This window comes from Wasmannia auropunctata, unplaced genomic scaffold, assembly GCF_000956235.1.
Source record: "Wasmannia auropunctata unplaced genomic scaffold, wasmannia.A_1.0 LD336036.1, whole genome shotgun sequence".
NCBI lineage: Eukaryota > Metazoa > Arthropoda > Insecta > Hymenoptera > Formicidae > Wasmannia > Wasmannia auropunctata.
This window is the reverse complement of record NW_012026854.1, coordinates 1,520,200-1,542,563: the sequence shown is the minus strand read 5'-3', so window position 1 is coordinate 1,542,563 and position 22,364 is coordinate 1,520,200. Positions and strand designations below refer to the sequence as shown.

The 22,364-nt window shown below is 44.0% G+C and overlaps 1 protein-coding gene across 1 annotated transcript in view; it reads left to right on the top strand.

Annotated features, from left to right (window-relative positions):
- LOC105452221 (SAM and SH3 domain-containing protein 1-like) overlaps positions 1–22,364 on the top strand; it is a 309,259-nt gene that overhangs the window by 235,439 nt on the left and 51,456 nt on the right. The window contains exon 4 of the mRNA XM_011693162.1: positions 6,506–6,552. Coding sequence (XP_011691464.1) covers positions 6,506–6,552 — 47 coding nt within the window. The remainder of the gene's footprint in view (positions 1–6,505; positions 6,553–22,364) is intronic.

Below are 22,364 nucleotides of genomic sequence, written 5' to 3'. Positions count from 1 at the left end.
TATATATATATATATATATATATATTATCGGCATGCCAGTGAACAAATTATTTGCATCTAATTTTATATAGTCAGGTAATTGCTCTTTTTATCACGTGACATTTTACAATTATTAAGATGATCCATCTTAATCCATCGATGATGAATTACAATAATTGGACAACGATGATCAGCGAGAGGATAAACGTCAACACAGCGTTATGTCTTTATTGAGTATTCATTGAGAACTTACCTGGTTACAAAAATTTCTGCATCCCGATGGACATTAGGTAGAAAATTTTTAATAGGCTCATAAATTTTATCGCAACACTCAGCAAGTTAGTGCAGTTGAGCCGAGCGCAGTCTCCGTTACTCACATACGCAAAAATAATTACCGGCCTCATCGTAATTTATACGCGGTGCTATAAAGCATGTACTGCGCGGTATCGTAACAAGACAGGCCGCAGAGAAAAAAAAATATCGGAGAACAGCCGACGAGGCCTACGCGTCGCCTTTCACGCTTAACGTTTCAACCGAAGACTTTCACGTGGTAGACGTAACAATTTCTAATAAATCCACCGGAGCCACGATAATGGCATTCCTGCCGGAATGACGAATTGCACGATCAGCGAGTCGTTCGTCTATACGTATGGACTTGTTGCATCTAGAATGCTATAGCAAAAACAAAATTTTTCCTAAATAATAAATTTTTGCAAAATAGATACGCAGTCACTATCGTAAAAAGAAATAAACATTTTGAGAATATAATTTTAAAAAAATCCGAGGCAGAAAAATATTTCCACAACCGATTCTGCACGCAATCGCATTTAAACGTCTCTCGTGCGAGAGGGATCTGTCGTGCCTCTGTACAGTCGGAACGCGCGTCGAAGCGGCTAGACGATGATCGCGGAATTCATTAGCAACGCGTAGATGGATATCGCGTCCGATTGACGAATGGATCGCCTGCATTAATTATACGCGGTTGCGCACACGGCCGACGAACCGCCGGCCGTTTGTCACACGGTCGATGATGCGTTTAACGATCACTCGCCGATGACGCAACCGACCGGCCGGCCGGGGCCGTTGCAGTCACGTCTTTCCACCTGGGGTATTTGCCCGCGCGAATGCAACGTCATTATCATAATGCAGTAGACCAGTCCGTGGGTTCTTTTTTTCGAACGCGCGCGTCTTATTTTGTTTCCCGCACGGGATTCATCTGCCGATTCGTTCGCATGAACTACCCGCACGTCGTGGTAGATATATCAAATCCTTTTTATTACTCACAATCTTTTATCCACTCGCACGTTTTAATTCAAATCTCTTTCGCGCACGAGAGGCAGCCGTATTTCTATATATATTTAAAAAACACGTTATGTCAACGCTGCACCTCTGAATTTTTCCTTTGCGCTTGATTCGCGATGCTATTTTCGGTTTTCATCATCTTCATCGAGCTGAAGCGTCGGTGTATCCCTTCAATAATAAGGGATATACCGACGCTCTCGAAATAATTTATAGAATTAATCTGCCGCTTAACGCTAGGCCGAACGGCACAACTGCGCGAGCACCGAAGCATTCGCGCTATAAACAATCGCATGGACCGTGGTCATAAATTAATAAACGGACAATAACGCGGCGAAGTAAAGCCTGACTGACGTGCTGACAGCCACGGCCCGATGGTCGGTTTTGTCGTGTCGACGGCCAGGTAATCCTATCGACTCGTCGGCGCACACGTCGCGTCGCATCGCGCGCTGCCGTTGCATCGCGTCGCGCCGCGCCGCGTCGCCGGAATGCGCGCGCTCGATTATCCGCGCCGCGAAACCCTCGACCTCTCGCGCCCGTTTATCCCACGTGTAATCGCACAGTTTTAGTCCTTTGCCATATTTCGGCGCGCTCGCATCCGGCCGCCTGCGATTGCGTCGGGTTCGCGTTCCGGCCGATCGATTCCCGCAGAGGACAAAACAGATTTTTCGATCCCCGCGCGCTCCTCCTCCGCCCATCTCAATCCGCCAGATGGAAGCATGCCGGGAATCGCCGCCGTTGTCCCTCGCACGCGTGTATGACCCTCGTGCAGATGTATTTACACGGCGCCGTATAACGCGGATTCCAAATGCAGCAGATTTGAATTATACGCTTAGCCTGATTATCCGAATGATGCTTCATTATCTTCGTTGCGAAAAGCTGTTTATCATTGATAACACCTAGATATCGAGTGAACGATAATTAAAAAATTATTTCTATCATTATCGTCGCTACTGTTATGCGTTTATTATCATTAACAATCATATGACTCATTAAAAAGATTTCTCTTGTACAAATACTATAAAAATTGTTTAACATTGGGATGCGGATTATTATTCTAAATTGTTGTAGCAAAATTACGTAAATTTTTTATTCTAGTAAAACAATAAATTATTTTATTTATTTATTTAACGCGTTAATTCTTTTAACTGGAAAATGTATATTTTAAAAAAGTATTTTTAACGTATTTCTATGTCAAAATTTTAAACCGTACTTGTTATTATTTCACATCGTCATCCGAATCTTGTTTCTGTAAAAAAAAAATCATTCGCTGCGTCACTGGAGATTTCGTTGAATTTAGATATTTATTGCTTTTCATGCGTGAAAGAAATGCGATTGTTAAAAGCGTAATCCAATATCATAATGCTAAATATGGGTTTTGCGGTTTACATGCATTTTATACGTGAAATTATTTTTGTCAGACAAAAACAACGGACTTTGTTGAAATTTCAATGAGAAACGTGCGCTTATGAATAACGACGGAAACTGCTATTCTCCCGTAAATTCATTCATTATTACAAATGTATCGCGCGTGATTATACTGGAATCACGTTAATGCAGCATACCGGATACGTGCCGTTTCTATGCCCCTTCTCGCCAACTGCGCGCTACGTATTCGACGTCAACCGCAGGGCCATGTCTTCACCCATAAAAAATACTGAACCTAGTTTGCAATTTAGCTAGTTGCCATGTTTCGCGCCACGTTGAAATAAAGTTCCTCGTATATCTCTCTTTTTCATGCATGAAATTATACAACATGCTTTCGCTATGGAGGCAAAAGATACGAGATTTTCATTTCAAACTGCTTCATATTAATTTAAATAGTTTATGAGAAGAAATATGAGAATAATTATAAATCGTTACGGCAGAGAGAGAGAGAGAGAGAGAGAGAGAGAGAGAGCATCTCTTAAATATATTGAAGTAGATACTATCTATATTTATATTACTATATTTATTATAAGAATTTCTCATTTCTCTTTCATTCTTCTGAATTTCTCATTTATCGATCTTCTTGAATTTTAATTTGTAAACCGAGAAGCTTAAAAAAAGAATACGAAAATATCATTAAAAAAAAATGTAAGATGCATAATAAATCTGATAAGACCTCAGGAACATTTCGAGGAAAATATTATATATGTAAGTGAATATAAAGTCCATTTCCTCTGGAGAAACCACGTGCTAGAAGTGAGAAACAACATGAAAAACGCAACGGACGAGAATGCTTGTGCCGGATCCATCGGAAGAATTTGCATATCCGAGTGTTCTCAAGCGGCGCCGAACAGGTCAGCAGCGAATAGGAGCTCGCTACAGTTTTCAATCGCATGCGAAATATCCACGATAGGCTGTCTTGCATATTTTACATCAGCTATACCGCACCATACCCGCACTCTCCCGCGGCTTCATCAGGATTCTCGGCGCGGCCGGCGGAAACGTTTTACCATCCATTTGTGTCGTACGACTCGGAAGTACGGCGTTCCTTCCGACATTCGCTGCCGCCATAGTAATCATGACTCTTAACAGCCCTAAATCGATTGCCACTTGGCACATAGCGACGTTCGCCGTTTCACCTGAGAAAGAAGTAATCGGTTCCTCTCTAAGTCTCCGGAAGCTTAACGGCAAAAGGAGGTCCAATACAGTTGTACGTTCGAATCGCGACAAATCGGCGGCGATCGATTTTGCGTCGCTTAGATCTCTCAAAGTAAATAATACTTATAGTTAGGTTTCAATAAGACGTAATTTAATAACTTTCCGAGGATTTAATCGCGCGCGAGAAGCGAAAATTTCTCTTACATTTTGCTTCTCTCTTCTCTCGACAAGTTCATTGAACTGCCAATAATTTCTTGATCCCTCGCGAAATCGACGTATTACGAATAATAACTATAGAAGCTATACCTGTCGCGATTTCCTGAGCGTGATGCCAATCTTTGAGAGCGACGGATGTTCTTCGTTTGTACTATGTTTGCCGGCGGAATCTATTACGAATCCATTGAGGAGACGGGACCACTCCAAGGCAATCGATTCCGGATGGTGCAGGACCGTATAGGTGGAGACAGAGGAAGAGGCTACCGCGCCGCGTCGCGCCGGGAGAGTGGCCCGACCGGAATTGCGGCGCGGTTTACCCGCTGAGAGATGTTAGCTTTTCGTCAAAGGGTCCTATTAGTATGCGGTTAGTATTACGGCGCGTTGTATCAGGATACATTGAGGCAAGATACGACGCGCTATTACCGATTCTCTAGCACGTGAACTACCGACCTCCTCCCTCTCTCTCTCTCTCATCCCGCGGGCCATCCTGCCGCCCGCCGCCTCCCCCGCGTCCGTTCACCGAGTGTTACGTGTGTGTTTGTTACCCTCCGCGACACTTCTCGACTTCCTAACGCTGGATCGCTTTGTGCGGGACGTTCGATGTAGAAACAGGAACGTTTGGATCGAGCCAATAAGACGATTAGTGCGCGCTCGACCTTCAACACCGAAACGCCGGAAATCGCCGGGCGCGCACATTCCAGCGTGATCTACCGTAAGAGATCGACTGCGTCTACCGGCTCGGGGAGAGATACTTGGGATACTTCAGCGAATACCGCCATTTACGGCGACACGATGCTCCACGTGTCCCGAGACGTGCATTGGAATTCACGCATACTCTTCCGTACGGTTAAATGGAACAGGATCGCCAATGTCATTACGTCGGTTATATTTCAATTACTCATTTGTATGCGCATTTAGAGCTCAGGAAAAAGAAAGGTAACTCTGAATTCTTCCATTTACGATAGAAGCAAAAAGAAAATAGTGCTGCCTTTCCTATTATATTTATCTAAAATTGTCTCTTTCTATTTGCAATAAAATATAGTCTGGCTGACAATCTTGCAAATCAATTAATATCGTTAACCCGGAAATTAGTTAGTATAGGTATTATTTCAATTTAATACGTATTAGAGCGGCACAATTCGATCGGCTTCTCGTTCGAATTTAACGCAATCATTTGCGCAAATTGTCTCTTTGCTAAAACGCATCCTATTATTTTTTCCCCTCTATCCTTTTTCAGAATTTATCTCTTCGTATTTTCACGTGACTTAAAAACGTGACATATACACGTTTACGTTCCAGAAGCGGAAAGGAAGAGATTCCTTTCGCGTATGCGCGAGTAAACTGTCCAACGATCGTAATTATTATTAAATTAAATGTATACCGTCGTGTAATGTAAATTGCTTCGGTATCTTGTCTCATTCGTGATAGTCGTGCATAGACGTGCATGAGAGGTGAAAAAAGACTACGCGATTATTCGGTGGGCAACATACGATCACGTAAACCGCACATATCGCACGGGAACCTACATTAATGACATGACAATTCCGCAATTTCGCTACACAGAATTGTGCGTTTGTTAAACCGCACGTATAATACTACCTTTGACATGTAATATTACCTTTAGGTACCTATATCAGTACCTAATTTGATGCCCATAGGGAGATCACCTCTGACTGCATGGACCAGGATGACTTTTGTTTTCCATTATCATAATGAAGTATTATTTGAGAAATGTAAATGTGCGTCGAATCTTTTCGCCTTCGGTATAAATTGAACTTGTAAACTTTAAGTGATGTAATTCGCATTATTAGCCAAAGTAAAAAAAAAGAGGTTACTTTGAATCACAGAATATTTGACAATTTACGCAAAATCTTGCCAAACAAATTTTCTTAATTTGTCCGAAATCGATTATTTTCCTCGCAGAAGACAGGAGGAGGACGTTCCGCGAGCAATTTGCACCACGCTATTTTACGCATTACGCAAATGACTGTGTTCGAGCGAGAAGCCGAACACGCGCGGCTGTAATGCGTATTAAATCGAAATAATACGAATAACTAACTAAATCGAAATTAACTCCCCCTAAACACTGCAGGTAAATTCATTATCGGCGTTTAATGGTATCGAAATGCCCGCCAACCGATCCATTTCGCGTATCAAAGGAAGTATTAAATCCCGACGACCAATCACTCTATTACGCTTAACATCGTCATGCCCCTCTGTCATGCCGATGCGACCGGTGTCGCGTATTGACCGTTGTTTGCTCGGTAAACCGCGGCGACACCGCGGTGCGCGACGATACGTCGGCCGCGGGCGAAAACGAATGGGAAACGGAGCGGAAAAGCGCGTAGACGCCGGGCGGTTTGCCAAGCCGGCGCCGTTCCTTTAATTGTTAGCATATTTTAACCGTAATTTTCCTCTGTTCCAGTTGTCTGAGCCCGAGATCTGCGTTCTTCTACGAGTTCCCTCCTAACGGTAAGTCGTAGCGCCTAGACTTCGCAGCTTCATTTGTCTCTGCTTAAGATTTAAGAGGCGCAAAAGAGAAAACTCGAGTCCGCTCTTCGTCGTCTCCGTCGCCTCCGTCCTTTCATTTGCGAAGCGAAAACTGGAGCGCGCTCCGCCACGGAGTTTACAAGTGCCGTTGTTCCCCCGCGAGCGCGACCGGTGTACCCGGCCATTTGGGTACTAATGCGCGGTTATTAATGCAACGTTGTATTTTTATTCGGCGATTAATTCAGATATGAAGTGACATTAGACACGCTTTATATCGCCCTCAACACGAAACAGGGTCGTTTCGAGACAGATAACTCTATCGATCGTCAATTACCCTACTAACCGTAATTTACCTATGCGCTTTAATTGCTGAATAGTGAAGCAAGATGCTGAATAGTAAAGTGCAATTAAGGACACGTATACAATGATTTAGCTATTTCAAGTATCGTTATTCTATTGCTATTATCATTAGGGTCAAAAAAACATTGCTTTTTCCATTAAATTGTTTTTACATGTCACATAATGTTATTAAGAACTTGTGCTTTGCACAAAAACATCTCATTAGCTTCGTGCCTGATTTAATCACCGGCATTAAAGTTATGTCCACAGTGTATCGGCAAAATTATCCCGTACATTACTTCCACGGTTTCGACTTTCCATGACGGCGCAACATAAATCACGGCTAATAGAGGACCTTTTTGAACACGGAATCCTCAATTACGTTCTTTCTCTTGATTTATTCGACATACATCGCGGTGTAGAAATCATTTTACGGGAACGCGGTAGCTCCGTAATGGATTGAGAAAACTACACTGAGGTATATACGGGAAGGGGCTTTTACGAAAGGAGCCGGGCTACATTCAGATTTGAATGCTTGGGGAGCTTATTTAATGCATCGATTGCATGCTTTGCACGATTCCCGCGGCGAGTGCATGCATACCGGGGCACGGACGCGATTTCCAAAGGGCCAAGGCATCGTTCCTTCGTGCACGTCTCTACCAATGAAACATATCTAAATGGTCTAACAATGGCGCAATTGCGAACGGACATCGCCCGGCTTCCGCAGCGTTGCGATGTGCAGCGATCGCTGCGTCGTTATGCAGGAATGCAACGATAGATAGAATCTCGCGACACGCGCGCCTTTTGCTTGACAATCGGTGGCCGATCACCGCCGTTCTTTTTTTTTCCACACAGCTGGTGTCCTGTTCATCGGATAATACTGTTGTCTCGCGGCTCATTTGTTACACAAAACGCGGATACCTATCGATCGACGAACTACGTACCTGTTCGTAGTTCCACATTGCATTCAAACCGGGAGAAATCCGTCGATGGCTTAACTTGCGGTTGCCCATAGCTTCTTAAGCTTCTTGGCATCGTCAAGAATGATAATATTGTTATTCGCGAATATTTATAGCAATGAAAACTTAAGAGATTATTCCCCCGTGCAAATTTGATATTTGCACAAAGTAATAGGAATATTCTATTTGCTCTTGAATGCAACGTAAAGATAAGAATAATACAAAGAATCGCGTTAGTTGTATTATACGAGCAATAATTTCGTTAAGATTCTAATGCGATTTCGCATCGCCTTCTGAATTTTTCGTTGATTTAAATTGTAATTCGCTCAATACTTTTAAATCCAGGGCGCGGAATAATACGCGAATCGTCGGATCAAGTAATTAACGTAATGGAAAAACCGTGATACATCGGTTATTTATTAATAATACATAGATTTTTACGTTTGAAATATATTGCATCCGCAATATTAGATTTCAGTTTTACGTTTTTGGATGGTCATTCATTAATTTGATTTAATTAATCGCACCGTATCGTTTTAAAACGCCAAATTACTTTCGAATTTTTCATTTATAAAACGATTTTTGAATGCCGCCACGACACGTTTAATTAACAGGTACAGCCATAAGCCCGCATTTGAATATTTGTCAACTGTGTAGTTAAATATTACGTATATATGTATGTAAATTCAATGTTTTCGAATCATAGAGTTTCGTGCTTTTTTCACATTAGTCTTCGTAATCCACAATGGTAAAACGCGCGTCGCGTGTAATTAACGTTGGGAGCACCGTGCAGTGCGATTATCCTATTCTCGTGATTAGCACGCGCGATAATTAACTGTGTTTTCGCGAGTGTTATGAGTGCGACGAACGAATCTGATTGCGAGGGAAGGAAAGAGGCCTGGGAGGCATCGGGCGATGGCAGAGCAACCATGAAATGAGCAACTATAACATTTCACGCACAGAGATCTATTATACATATACAATTCGCGACAGTAATCGTATTACTTGTCACATTCAGTTGAATATAATTTCAATTGATCTTCAATCGAAATACGAGTTATGTCGGATTATTTCAAGATAAAGCTTCATCCTGAATATATCGCGGCTGGATACGAAATTCATGATAACGATTATAAATATGAGTTCGCGTGCATTTCAATATAGCATTTCCGCATCTACTTGCGCGGCTGCATCTGCTGTACAATAAGGTATTTTCGAATGAATATTTACTGCCACCTGATATCATTCATATATCGTATCGCATGTAAGAAGCGTTCGGAGTTACGATTGTATTTTTCCTCCGAGACGCGGGCGTTCGGGTCCACCGCCGATTTTCGCCGGTGAGATACGCGCTCGAGAAGGTAGTTATATTACTGGCGCACATGCAATCGGCCCTGCGCGCCCGGGAGAGAAGAAATAAAACCAAGACGAGAAACGCGCGCCGTGGCGCGGCGGAATTTTTCGAGATATCGAAAAACACTTTAGATCCCGTATTGGAAAGGCGGGCTGGAAGAGGACGCGGTAGGGCCGAAGGGGGACCCAGCGTTGATATTTCATTTCTATTGACTTCTACCGCCGCCCCCTCGTGCGCGTTATACCTTTTCCAGCTATGAATACATAATTGAGATGGAATTCTCTTTCTCTCTCTCTCCCTCCTCCGCTCATCTTCCCCTTGCCATATTTTCTAATAACATACTTATCTTTATCACTGACTCATTTTCCACTTTTGTCTCTCTCTTCTTTCCATTAAAAACATTTGAATTTTTAATTATTTATCTAAATAGATATGATCAACACATCTGGATAAATTCGCTTTAATTTTTTATCTTGCTTCTACAATATAAATTTTAATTTTTTGTTTTGAAGTGTAATCTTAATTTTACATAAACGTTGATCTAATTATATTTCTTCGCAATTTATTCGACAGAGCATATAGATGTTGTTAATTCGATTTAATTGATCGGAGAAAAAACATATATATTTTTCGTAATAATTTATTGAAATAAAAACGTATTTTCTTCGCGTATATTTCTCACATATTATATAATGCATTATTTGCCGACAATATTTGCCAAACAATATCGTTGCCACTGTGGAATGTTTTAAGCCATAAAAATGTTTTGCATTCATACGGAATCAAATATACGGAAGACGAAACATCGTAGCGTAACAAGTGCCACTATGATTCCCGTAACTCTCGCTTAAATTCCAAAATTCCTCGAGTCGACGTGCCCGATGTTGAACGGCGAGTCGCTGACACCCCTCCGTCTTCTGGCGTTCCTGACCAGCGACGAGCTTCTCAGGCGCCCTCGTGAAATTCTCCTGCCCCTCACGGCGCGCCGCACGGTACGGCAGAGAGATACTACGTTGAATCGTGGGGACTAATCAGTTTAGGGCGGAAACGCGCGAAGCGGCGCACGCTTAACAGTAATTCCGTGTAAGAGACGTCGATGCCAGGATTGCTGCAGCACTTAGCAGTTGTCGCGTAGTACACAACGGCGAGAGACCGACCGACCCGGAGCAGAGAGCCAGAACCGAGCCCGAAACCCCGGAGTCGGGGGGTTGCCGGGATACGCAAATACCCTCGCGCGGGTTGTGCTTGCTTGGCGAAACGCGCGGACTGTGAGAGAGCAAGCCTGTTTGTCTGGACTGGAATCCAAGTAAGAGGTGGGCGGCCAAGCAGAGGCGCGACGAGACAGGGGAAGAGAGAGAGAGAGAGAGAGAGAGAGAGAAGTTGGAGAAGTGCACTTATCCTTGCATAGCATGTGTAACTGCATCCTGCTCTTCTCGGATAGTAATGCGCGCACGCTATCCTAGTGCCGATATCCATACCGGGATGAATGGTAATGAATGTATCGTACGTCGAGATATCACGCGCGTATCTTCGCTTGTCGAACGGCCAATGAACGATATATACCGAAGAACTTCTCTTCGTTACACATAATCGAAGACAGAGAAACGTTTTGATAAAAAAAGAATGCTAATTACTGGTACATTACGGCTGGAAATTATATAAGTTGTTACATCTCAGAAAGGGTTTTTCCACTAAATTAATAATCGATAAACAAGTAATTAATAGTCGCTTCATGATAATGGAGTTTCTCGCGATTTGTGCGTAGTTACTTTTTGCGCGTCAGAAAAGGAAAACGAAATCACTGCGCACTTGCCACATACATCGGTCTCTAGAACAATATTTGCGGATTATTGTAGCGAGAACATTGAATATTCTTCGGTGACGAACCGCATCACTCGGAGTGGAATCCAGCTAGAATGACGCGTTTATCCTTCGTGCAAGTGCATTTCGCCAACGTCACGTTCCGCTTACTGTGACGGAGCCGATGATAGCCGAGGATGCCGTTGTCCTCCTCACGTCTCTCCAAGCCGCTGTGAAATTCCGTTTGCGAGTACCGACTGTTCAAATAAAAAGGAACGATGCATGTATTCTTGCGAAACACCACTTTTTTTGCAGATACTGCAGTAACTAGTACTAGCATTTTATCAAGGTGGCTGCCTTAGAATCCCCCGAAGTGGCATTAAATGGCGTGGAAAATTGCTACCAATATCGACAAAGATTTTATATCGCCCAGCGTCATATTGGCGATGCTATATATACAAAAAAAGTAAATTTCAATCGAAAAGACGTTGTAAAGACATGCATTATACGGTGCGTGAATTGATAGTCGTTGCAAATCCAATTGCCGGAATGCTTACTCAGTGGATTGATTCCTTGGCCACTGATTGCTAAATACGCATCTGCGGGAAAGCAGATCTGGTCTGTCTGGATCGGAACACGTCCGACGGGGAAAGCCGCATTTGTATACCTCGCCGCACATTCAATTGCGCCAGCGTGCCGAGCTTTCGTCGAAAATCCAAATGGCGGCGATTCCGTTTCTATTCTACGACACACAGTTAGATTTGTCGTGTAAAGATTCGTACACTTACATAATATGCGTAGTGTGACACTAAGAACCAAGAAGCGGTAACTTTTAAACGTATGAGAGAAAGATATGATAGAAGAGATATACGAAAGAGAAACCAATCTGGTTTCAAAAAAAAAAAAAAACTTTTCAGATACATTTCTCCGCGCAGCAATGCGACGAAATGGCGGTATAGGCAGACGAAATCGTGCGTATCAGATCTGCGAGACTTTAACTTTTAACCGAAATTTAAACTTTTTTCTTTTGACATCACTCTCTTGAGAGTGACCCGAGCAGAAATATATTTTTTCCCCGCCGCGAGTGTGGTCAGAGTTCTCTCCTTTTCGATTATTTTCCCCTTTCTTTTTTTTTTTTTTGCCGTTCGCCACGAAGGATCGGCCCTCGGGCTTCTGGATAACGACGCGGCGAATTGCGACTCCATTGGCCGTTTTTCGCAGCTAAAGCCCGATCGAAAATACATTCGGCGAAAAGCAAAAGGGGAAAAAAGGAAGGTAACGGAACGCGTTTTCTCGAACGACAAACCCGACGGCAAGGCTTTTTAACGCGATTGCTCTCTGACGGCGCGCGTCCCGGCTGTGTTTCCGTACGAGCAATTGAATCACTGCCGGCAATCAACAGGAACTTTCGCGCAAAGAGGAAAAAGCGAGGTCGCATGGGCGCTCTGCAATGATTGCCGTAACGCGATTTGTCCGTCGCGATTCGCGGCCCAGTTATTGTGCTTTTAGCGACGTTGCTTTGGCCGATTGGTTTTTCATCTCGGGCGGATATAGCGCGAAGGGGGCGAGGGGGCGTAGGAGGGGAGGGATATAATAATCTGAAATGTAGCGGAAAATAAAGTATCGTTTTTTGAGCCCCGTCTCGTTCTCGTTGGCGCGTATATCGTTCAAAGAATAAAGTGATTACAACGATTGTTGCTACACGACTCGACGAAAGTCACTCGAAAACCGATCTTATATCGCATTTTTATTATTTTCGTCGCAAATGTCGGCGCTTCGATTGACGATATTTTATGGCTATTACGACGCAACGTCGCGAAAAGGGGCTATGCTTCTTAAAGATGCTTTCACGGCGAGAGGAATTAAGCTCCGTATATTAAAGCCGAGTCGAGGTCCCTTAGCGCGGTGTAGGTGATAAAGCGGCATAAGCTTAACTTTCTTAGGGGCACATCAATTGAATGATGAAGGTAATAAAAAGATACGAGTATATGCTTTTAACGCCATCATACAGCTTTACGACTTATAGCGCTCCACCTTCGCGCATAGCTCATAAAACAAAGCACCGCAAATAAGGAAACTTGGGTAAATAGAGCAGTTGGCGCGCGGTTCTTCAGCATCTCATCCTTTCGCATACTGTATTTTATGAATGATAAGTTTATTTTTCTTATCAAATTGAGACTTTTTTTTAAATTTGGAAGAATATGGGAAAAATTTTATGCGAAGGTAAATAGGAAAAACGTTGGGGCTTGATGAAACTTTGGAATAAATTTTGAACGTGAATAATTTGTACCCGAGAAATTTCAAAGATACAAAAGTATTAAAATTTACTGCTTTGCTATTATTGTTATCAAAGTTGCATGATAAATATATGTATTCCGATAAAATATGACAAGTTCAAAACATCGCTGAGATCTTTTTGTAGATATATTTCTTTTGAATTTTCATGGAATTTGTTAATGAAAAGTTTGCTGGAATTAAGACTTCTTACACGCTTAAATAGTGATAAAACGTGACGGAGATATTAATCTTTAGCAGAATGCAGCAACCTTGTCGGAAATACCGATGTCGATATCCCATTTATTATATATATATATTTATTTATATATATTTATATATTAAACGCGAAGGTACTCTCGTCGCATTTATTCGTTGGGAGGGATATGTCTGGCCGTCCGATCAATCGCGCAATGACCAAGCGGTTTGCGTCCCGGCGGTGCTTCACGCGGACGTATAGCTGGAAATATTCTATTCAAGCTCGCGCGCCCAACTTTCCCCCCCCCCGCGCGTCCTTCGCAAAGTCACGGGAGCGACGTGCCGGAGCGAAGGGATGCGCTCGTTACGGAACGGACGGCGACGCGACGTGGACGTGACGGGAGGGCGGTAGTAGAATAACGTAGCGCGCGCGCGCAGCGGAAATTAATAACTTCGATACATTCGTAATAGCCCGCGTTTCCGCTAACAGCTACTCGAGGCCCGTGCTTTTCACGACGCCTTGTCACACAACCGGAGTCCCTTCCCCCTCCCCCCTCCCTCTCTCCCTCCTCTCCCCCTCGGACGAACGTTTACCATTGAAACATCTCCATTTCAAATGCCGCGAGGGGAAATATAACATCATAAATCATCGCCCCGAACGCGCGCGCGCGCACGCCAGTAGGGAATGCGTTAATCTAAGAAAGATTGACGTCCGGCTTTCCTACAAGCGGGATATAAAGCACGACGCCTCGTTTCGCGTCGCTTCGCCCAACGCGCGGCGCGCGTTCGTATACACACCTCCGTTGTGCGCTTCGCGCGCTGCACGTTAATCTTTTCGCGGATCCGCGATCACGATAGGATACTCTTCCTCCGTGAATGATTGATATATATAAGCGAACGCGCATCTCCTTCCCGTGCTGCAAGGCGCGCTTTATCTTAAAGGTATAGAGAAACCGTGACTCGACGCGCGTATAAGATCGCCATCGCGCGGAAGAATGAACTTCGACGTGGACCGAAGAAGCGAGGTGACATTAATGGACGGTATTGAAATACGTTAAATGTCACGGGGAAACAAGGATTCCCTCCAGCCACAATCGCGCGCGGCTATTTCTCGCCGCTAAGTATTTACGTTGCGCGGCTACAATTTGCGGCTAATTGACACTCGTCGCAATGCCGATAACTGCCTTGCCGTTGAACATTGACCGTCGTCCGGTGCACTGCAGGCAACAGGAATGCAATCGAATTATCGTGAGCTCATCACCGGCGCATTTCTCTCTCTCTCTCTCCCTCTCTCTCTCTCGCTCCCTCTCGGGCCGGCCCGCCGGTTCCCGTCCCTTGTCTCTCGCCTACGCCGCGCGGTCGTTCTCTCCCATTAAACAATACCTTTATGCAAATCATCCCGGCTTAATTGCGACTGCTTTGCATGCGTGGGTTATCCGCGTGACAATCATGGGTGTATCGCGATCGCCAATAGTATCGTTTCGCGGCCCGCGGGGACCTACCCACGTCGTCGTTTCCCGTGTGCGCTACTGTACGTGGAATACAATGGCGTTTTATACGTGAACGCCACGAAGAATCCCCCCCCCCTCCCTTCCCCAGCCCGCTCCCATCCCGACGATCGCGCCGCGTTACTGTACAAAACATTCTCATTATCCCCCTTATCCGCATTCCTGGCTTCCTCAGAAACGCGCCCCGCCGGTATTATTATTGTCATTATGCGTCTTCAGAAATTAGGCACGCCGTATTGTTCGGCGCGCAACGATTTAATTTCGCGTGAGAGAAGTGGGGTCGGTGGGGCAGGTGGAACTTTTATTCTTCGCGGCGTTTACCGGAACGCGGAGCAATTTGGAATGAAAAAGAGTAATAACTTCCTCCGTTAAAGCGTATACAATTAAGATACGCGATCGGGGATCGTAATCTCCCTGACAGAGTCACGCATGGACAATACCATGGCATGGGAAGCACTCGGAAGTAATGGGATTCCATAGCAAAATTGGCCAGATAAGAGTAAAAGGCGATGCATAATGTATCTACGATAACAATGAATGATTGAATGATTGCTACTTGCCAATGTAGACGACCAGCTCTTGGCTGTAATGAGGTGCAAAAATGTCGGACGTAGTGTTTGTCTCATTAAACGTCCCATCAAACCACGCTTATCTCTTGGCAACTTATAAAACCTGAACGAGAAATGGTATTTGCAACATTTCCTCGGAGATTCCCATGGTATCGCATCTCGCGAACGCGAACACCGTCGCCCCTATTGAAATGAAAAGCGTTTCGCTCCCAATTAAAACGGTAGACACAGGCATGAATTGCAGAAAGGATCGAGCGCGCGGCAATGAAAAGTAATCGTTTTGCCGGCACAAACTCACCGTCTCGTACATACCGGCGCCGCAGCCCCAAAGGACACAAGTGCCCCCTCGTACCTCGAATCTCACTCCGTCACCCCGTGCTCGGCGGACACGTCGTCGCAAAAAAAAAAAAAAAGGGAAAAGGTACGAACGAGGTCTGATACTTTTGTGTACGCACCACCTTTCCCGACGCGATGGTAGCCATGGCAACGACACAGACAGAGCTCCGAACGGCGTGGCAAAAAGCATGACGAAATAGGGAAGAATAGACAATGACGACGGCAACCGCACTCGAACGGATGGGATTAGGAGGGAGGGGGAGAGAAGAAGCCTCTCGACGTGATTCTCGACGTGACGCCGCGAGAACCGCAAGCCCGTGCACGCGACACCACTTGCCCGCATGCCTTGGAGCGCATCCAGTTTTCGCGCCCTCCGCCCTCCGCTTTCCGTTTTCCCATCTGTTTTCGTATCTCATCCGGACTACGCCCGTCCCTAACGGGCACGAGGTGTGTTCCTCGAACTTCTGGTATACTCCTTGGACGCTGCGTCGCTTACCTTACTCTTGCCCGTCTCGCTGTCACTTCCGGGCCGGTATAAATACTTACATCGCAAAGTGGCGACGAGGTAATTGATGTGTTACAGAGATGCATATCCGATTTTATACTGGTTAATTTAAGAATGATAATGTACATGAAGTGGAAACTGAGCGAGACTTTTAATTAGCTGCTCACTAGTATCTATATTTGCACACAATCGTTATTACAATGAAGAATTGCATTTTGTATTTACATGATATATCAAAAGATAAGATTTGAGTAAAAGAATTGGTTGAAAAGAATACTAGGTTCTAATAATTAATTGATTCACAGCCATCTTATTTTGTTCGCATATAAACATTTCAGTCATATGGTTGATCAGCTTTCATATCTATAATACAAAACACATTGAATTACATATAGAACTCTATACTTTGCAATTAGAAATTCATTAAATTATTATATTAACGATTTATAAATTAGTAAATAATTCGGTAAAACGTAAAATAGTAAATAATTAGTAAATAATTTCGGAAAAACAAGAAAATTATTACTTATGTATATTGATTAAATAATTAAAGTTAATTAATTGGTTGAAGTTGGAAGCTGTAGGAACCTAGTTTTTTATATCGATTTTTTAGGTAATTTTCTTTTTGAAAGAATTAATAATTAGGAAATGTACTCTTGTACGTTTACGTGACCGAGTGAATAAGTCTCGGTGGGACGTTTAACCTTCCGTCAGCTTGAGCGCGAGGAGGTTCATGTTGGGACACCATTCGCCTGCATGCCTTGGAACGCATCCAGCTTTTCGTAACCTTCACGTTTCCTCTCTACACTTCGCATATCTACACCATTCGCATTTCGTTAGGATCGTATGCTCTCGTAATTTCACTTAGCATTGATCCCTTCCAAACATCGGTCAACACTAATCTCAATTTTCTTTACGTTTCTCTCTTTCTTTCTCTTTTGCTTTTTAAAACTACATTATGACTTATCAAGAAAAATATATTCCATGAACCGTATATATAATTAATTAGCATTAATCGACAACACACGTGGAAAAGAGATATAAATATAAAATAATAGTCCCAACTTTTTCTCGTTGAAATATAACATTGACGCAACGTGTGTTATTCGTCGAATCGTTAAAAGAAATAACAGAGGATGCAAACCTTCTAGATATGCAGTTGTTAATTGGACATCCATGCAATTACTGCTTATTCCCGACACATCAAGCTTTATACGATCACATAATTGCTCGTTAGAACACAGTGAATGCTGCTTTTAGCACGCGGGGCGCATGTTATTTTATTATCGCATACATCGGCCGCGCAATATATTGGCAGCGGAGAATTCTAGATTTAAATCGGGCTTCGTTCAGCTTTAACGATATTGATCAAATATTTTTACTGATTACAACCGTATAATTAATTATTCACTTCTCGGAAGGCCGGCCGGCACGTTCCGATACGAACAATATCGTTCGAGTGAAAAATGGATCGCCCGATAATATCGGCATACTCTCGTCATTTATCTCGGCCGGTCCATTTATTTGACGCCGTAAAAAAAAAAAAAAAAATAGCGAACTTTAAACCGATATTGACCCAACTCCACGGCCGCGGGGCCGCCGTGGAGAGGCTGCGCTGCGAAAAGGACACGCCGTAAACCGCGAAGATTACTCCTTCAATATTCATGTACTCCGTCATTACCATAGAACTACCTCTAAAACTGGTCGCCCGACTCCCCCGAGAAGGGGGTAGGCTCCGAATAATTTATTTCGGCATTCGGTACCCGCGCGAATAAATTGCACGCTGATGAGAATATGAAGCCGATGATATCCGCCGTTAAATTACTAGGATGCGCAGATCCTTGTATAAACAATCAATAAAACTTAAACCTTAGATTCTCTACAGTCAAGTACCACGAGACAATTATAGTACGAAAATATTTATTAATTTTCAATAGTTTTATTGTGTTGTATATATGCGACACTAAATATGCGTAGAAAATATATTTGTTTTTTTTTCCTTTTTGTTACTCTGTCTTTTTTTTTTTAAAGATTTTTATGAATTATCGGTTAATCCCCGAAACGTTACTATTCGTTCCTGGCTATTTCCGATATCCAAGTAATTCCATATACGATCAGCGATAATCGACCAATTGCTTCTTTCGGCTATCGTAGATCTCGTTCCGTGCACCAAAAGCTCTCGCGCCGAGTCGCGTTTATCGGGTAACCGACGCGGCGGAGACAGGGAGAACAGCCGCGGGCTTAGATAGAGAAGCGCTTCGAAACGAAGTAAATTGTTGAGGTGGAGGAAGAGAAAGGAGAAGAGGAATGCCATTACTCCGCCCGCGAAGCCGAACCCGGCGCCTACGTGGGGCAGGAAGGAGGAGAGGCGTTGGATGGGACAGGTGCTGGCGGGAGAGGGAAGGGGAGAGGATTGGGAGAAGAAAGTGGATTTTAATACCGCTTATTTTATTCATGCTTATAACCTGGCTTTCGCCCGCTAAGGATTTTCATAATAACGGACTTGTCCTCCCTCTCTACTTCGAGGGTCCGCGGGCGTTATAGGCGAGAAGGTAGTCGATGTCGAGCCGACGAAAATTCTCCTGAAAGCAGAATTACGCCTGTGGCTCTCGCAAATGCAATATTTCCGCATATTTTCATTCCCAAGATGCGGAGAAAGGTAACTTGGTAATGAGAGAAATGTAATGCGAGGGGGTGTTAAAAAAAAATTTCAAAATGGAATTTAAGAAAAATACCTGTTAAAAAGTGTCCGATAATTATCACGAAAAATAATAGAAGAAAATCAAACAATTGTACACGCAAGTTTATGGTTGAAAAAAATGTCGCGGAACGGTAAGAAACTCCAACGTCTTGCGACGATTATAAATTCTCATCGAGATTCTAATTCGTTGTCTTGGCGAACTTTACGTCATCATCGAGATCCGCCGCGCGGAAGGACCATTTGCAAGATGTCTGACGGCATCACGTACATCTTATAGAATCCCGCTACTCCAAAGTAGTTCGTGTTTGCGAGGTTTTACGACCGTTCCCCCCCTGAGGGCCCCGAGGAACATTGTCTTTCCACTATGTAAGTATGCTCTAGCCGGATTGCCGACTCCGCGTCCCTCTCGGAAAATCAAATTTGGCACGCTGGTGGCACTTCTTCCCCGACATTTCACTTCCGGGGGTACCAACAAACGTTTCCCCAAGTTGCATCTTCGCGACTTTATTATGCGCGTCACACGCGCGAGGCACTCGGCAGCCACTTTCTGGCCGCGAACTTCCGATTTTTCTGGCCATAACTCGGGCGTGTAAACCTGAGCTTGCAGAATACGTAAGGCGCTTCTTGACCCCGACATCTCCTTTTTACGCGGTCGTGCCAGAGGGAAGAATGTTAACTTCTCCCCCTTCTCCCGTGAAAAGTTTTTCCGCGTCCCCGGCCCCTCCCTCCCTCTCGCCCCCTCTGTGTTGTCCTTCTCTCCGTCGCCCTTCCTCTTCATTCACTCGCTTTCCCTCCTCCGCGTTGCTCTAAAACAATTCAACGAAGGAGCAGCGAGGAAGTTTCGCCAGGACGCATACCAGACAGCGAGAGCGAGAAAGGGCAAGGAGAGCGCGAGGGAGAAGTACGAGGGAAGATGGGGTAGAAAATCGCAGACTTTAATAACGCGTTTCCGCCGGCACGTGAAATTCTTCTCGCGTTGAGGTACAATGCGGAAAATCGAGAACACCCCGCCGCGGAAAAGGGCGCACGAAACTCTCCTCGTAATTTACGGGGAGACGTGCCGGGAGTCGAAAACCGGGCAAATATCATTGCCCGCTTCTTTTTCCCCAGTGGTCCAGTTATAATCAAGGGGTACCCTCACGAGGAACCAATTGAATTTGTCGGCAGCCGTCCGCACTATTCCCACCATCACCCCTTCGCGAAGAACTAATTATTAGACCGCGGAGTTTCAGTTACACGTGCGCCCTATCTGAACTTTTATTATCGTGCGCAACGAAAGGCTAATTGAAATGGACCAAGAGCAACCAGCGGGCACACTTCCTGTTTATTGTGTTTATTATGTTTTTATTTCTCGCGTGATAAAATTACGATGACTTTCGAAATTCTCGTAAGTTCCTTAAAAGAAAGAGGGTAGAGATATTCGAACACTCCCGTATTCGAATGCAATAACATTTTTAATGCTGATTTAAAGTGTGATGTATCATCAACGTGATAAGCCGTTAAAATAATATATTAATTTTATGTGCAGTGCAACACAATATTAAAACATCAATGTTACAAATTTTTACTGTAAGATAATGTTATCTTATCGTATTAGCTCATCAAAGCGTTATTAAAACGAGCAAAGAAGCAAATTATATTTTTAAAAAAAGGGAAGAAGGACAAAAGGAATTATCCGCGTTGACGTTTAAATCCATGCTCGAGAAGTTCACTACCGGCGCGCGAACCCAAGACGAAGGACGTTCCAGGGCAGAATCTCGGGGATTGGATAATTTTTCGTGTCCACTTTCGCGCGTAAGCTCGAGGGGTACGTACTTACAATCTAGAGTACGTGTCGGGAGGACAGAGATGGAGGGTCGGCGGCCTTTATAAAACGGGAGAGGAATAAGAGGGCGAGATCCAGGGCAGGCGTATAGAGAGTGTCGCGCGCGGATGCAGCCGGCTGTAACGTAACCGAGTCTGGCGCCGTATTTGTCTTTCGGTGCAGCTATTCTCCCCGTGTCTCACTTTGCTCTCACTTCTGCATCCATCGTCTCTCTCGTTCCCCTCATATCCCTCGGCAACCCCGCTGGAGCAGCGTACGGAGGCGTCGTTTATGTCCTTGTACGGAGGTACTGCAAAGCAATTCCCGGGATGTTGTCACAATCACGGTTAATCATTGTCGTAAAGCTTCAATATGTGATAACAGAAGAATTGCGAGATTTAATGCACAGCATTGACTGAGGATATTAAATGTTTTTTTTATATTCTTGAGTTTTCTGCCATTAATGTGCTGTGTTAAAGTTAATCAACATTCATGAATTTAATAAATGTAACAAATTTGTTCGTTAAATTATATTAATTCTAAACAAGATATATTTTATAAGTTATACTATAATTATTGAGTTAATTTTAGTAAATTTATAATTAATTAACAGTTATATATATTATTAAAAGAGGAGAGACTTATTGTAAAAGTACTATTACAAAAATCACCGAAAGTCTTAGGCACTAATTATTTTAATATTTTCTCTTTCCCGACATAAGCTTAGTTAATTACAGATATTTCTGTAGATTCTTTTGTATTGTGCAGAACAAAAAATCTAATTACAAAACGTGCCGCAGCAATTGAAAGTATACTTTTCAAGAGTGACGACAACGTTCGCAACAAAAATTTCGTCGAGCAGTGGAAACTTCGTATACTCTTCCCCTTTCCGGGATCTCCTTCCCGTTTCCGTCTCGTCTCAATTTCCCGCATAGCCCCGTCAGCTGTTACCCTCGCCGTCGAACTTCCTTCGCGGTGTGGGATGTTCGTATCAACGTCGGCAAGATGGATGCGCGCAAACATCGATCGACATTGATCGTTTAAGCAGGAAACGTCGCGAACGATTATCGTGACGTTCCGCGAAATGTTCATGGAGAGAGCAAGCGAGATGCGCCATCTCCGTCGGTTTCGTGGCTGGTTTAATTCAAGAGCGCGGGGATTTTATCACGGGAACAAGGTATATTAAGCATTTTTTTTTGTACGTGTTTCCTCTCTTTCACGCGCGCGCATGCTAAGTACCGGGACGCTCGAGCGCTCCGTTTTCGAGTCGCAGCCGGGCGTCGTCGGCGACAACGACGACGATGAAGAGGGCGGAGAACTCCGGCTCGGCCGTTTTATCGTGGCTCGCCGCTGAGCAAGCAGGGACTCCATCTCTCACGCAACTTCAGGATTTGATGCATGTGCCGCCGGAACATTTGTTCGATCCCCCTCGAGTTCCCCCTCCTCC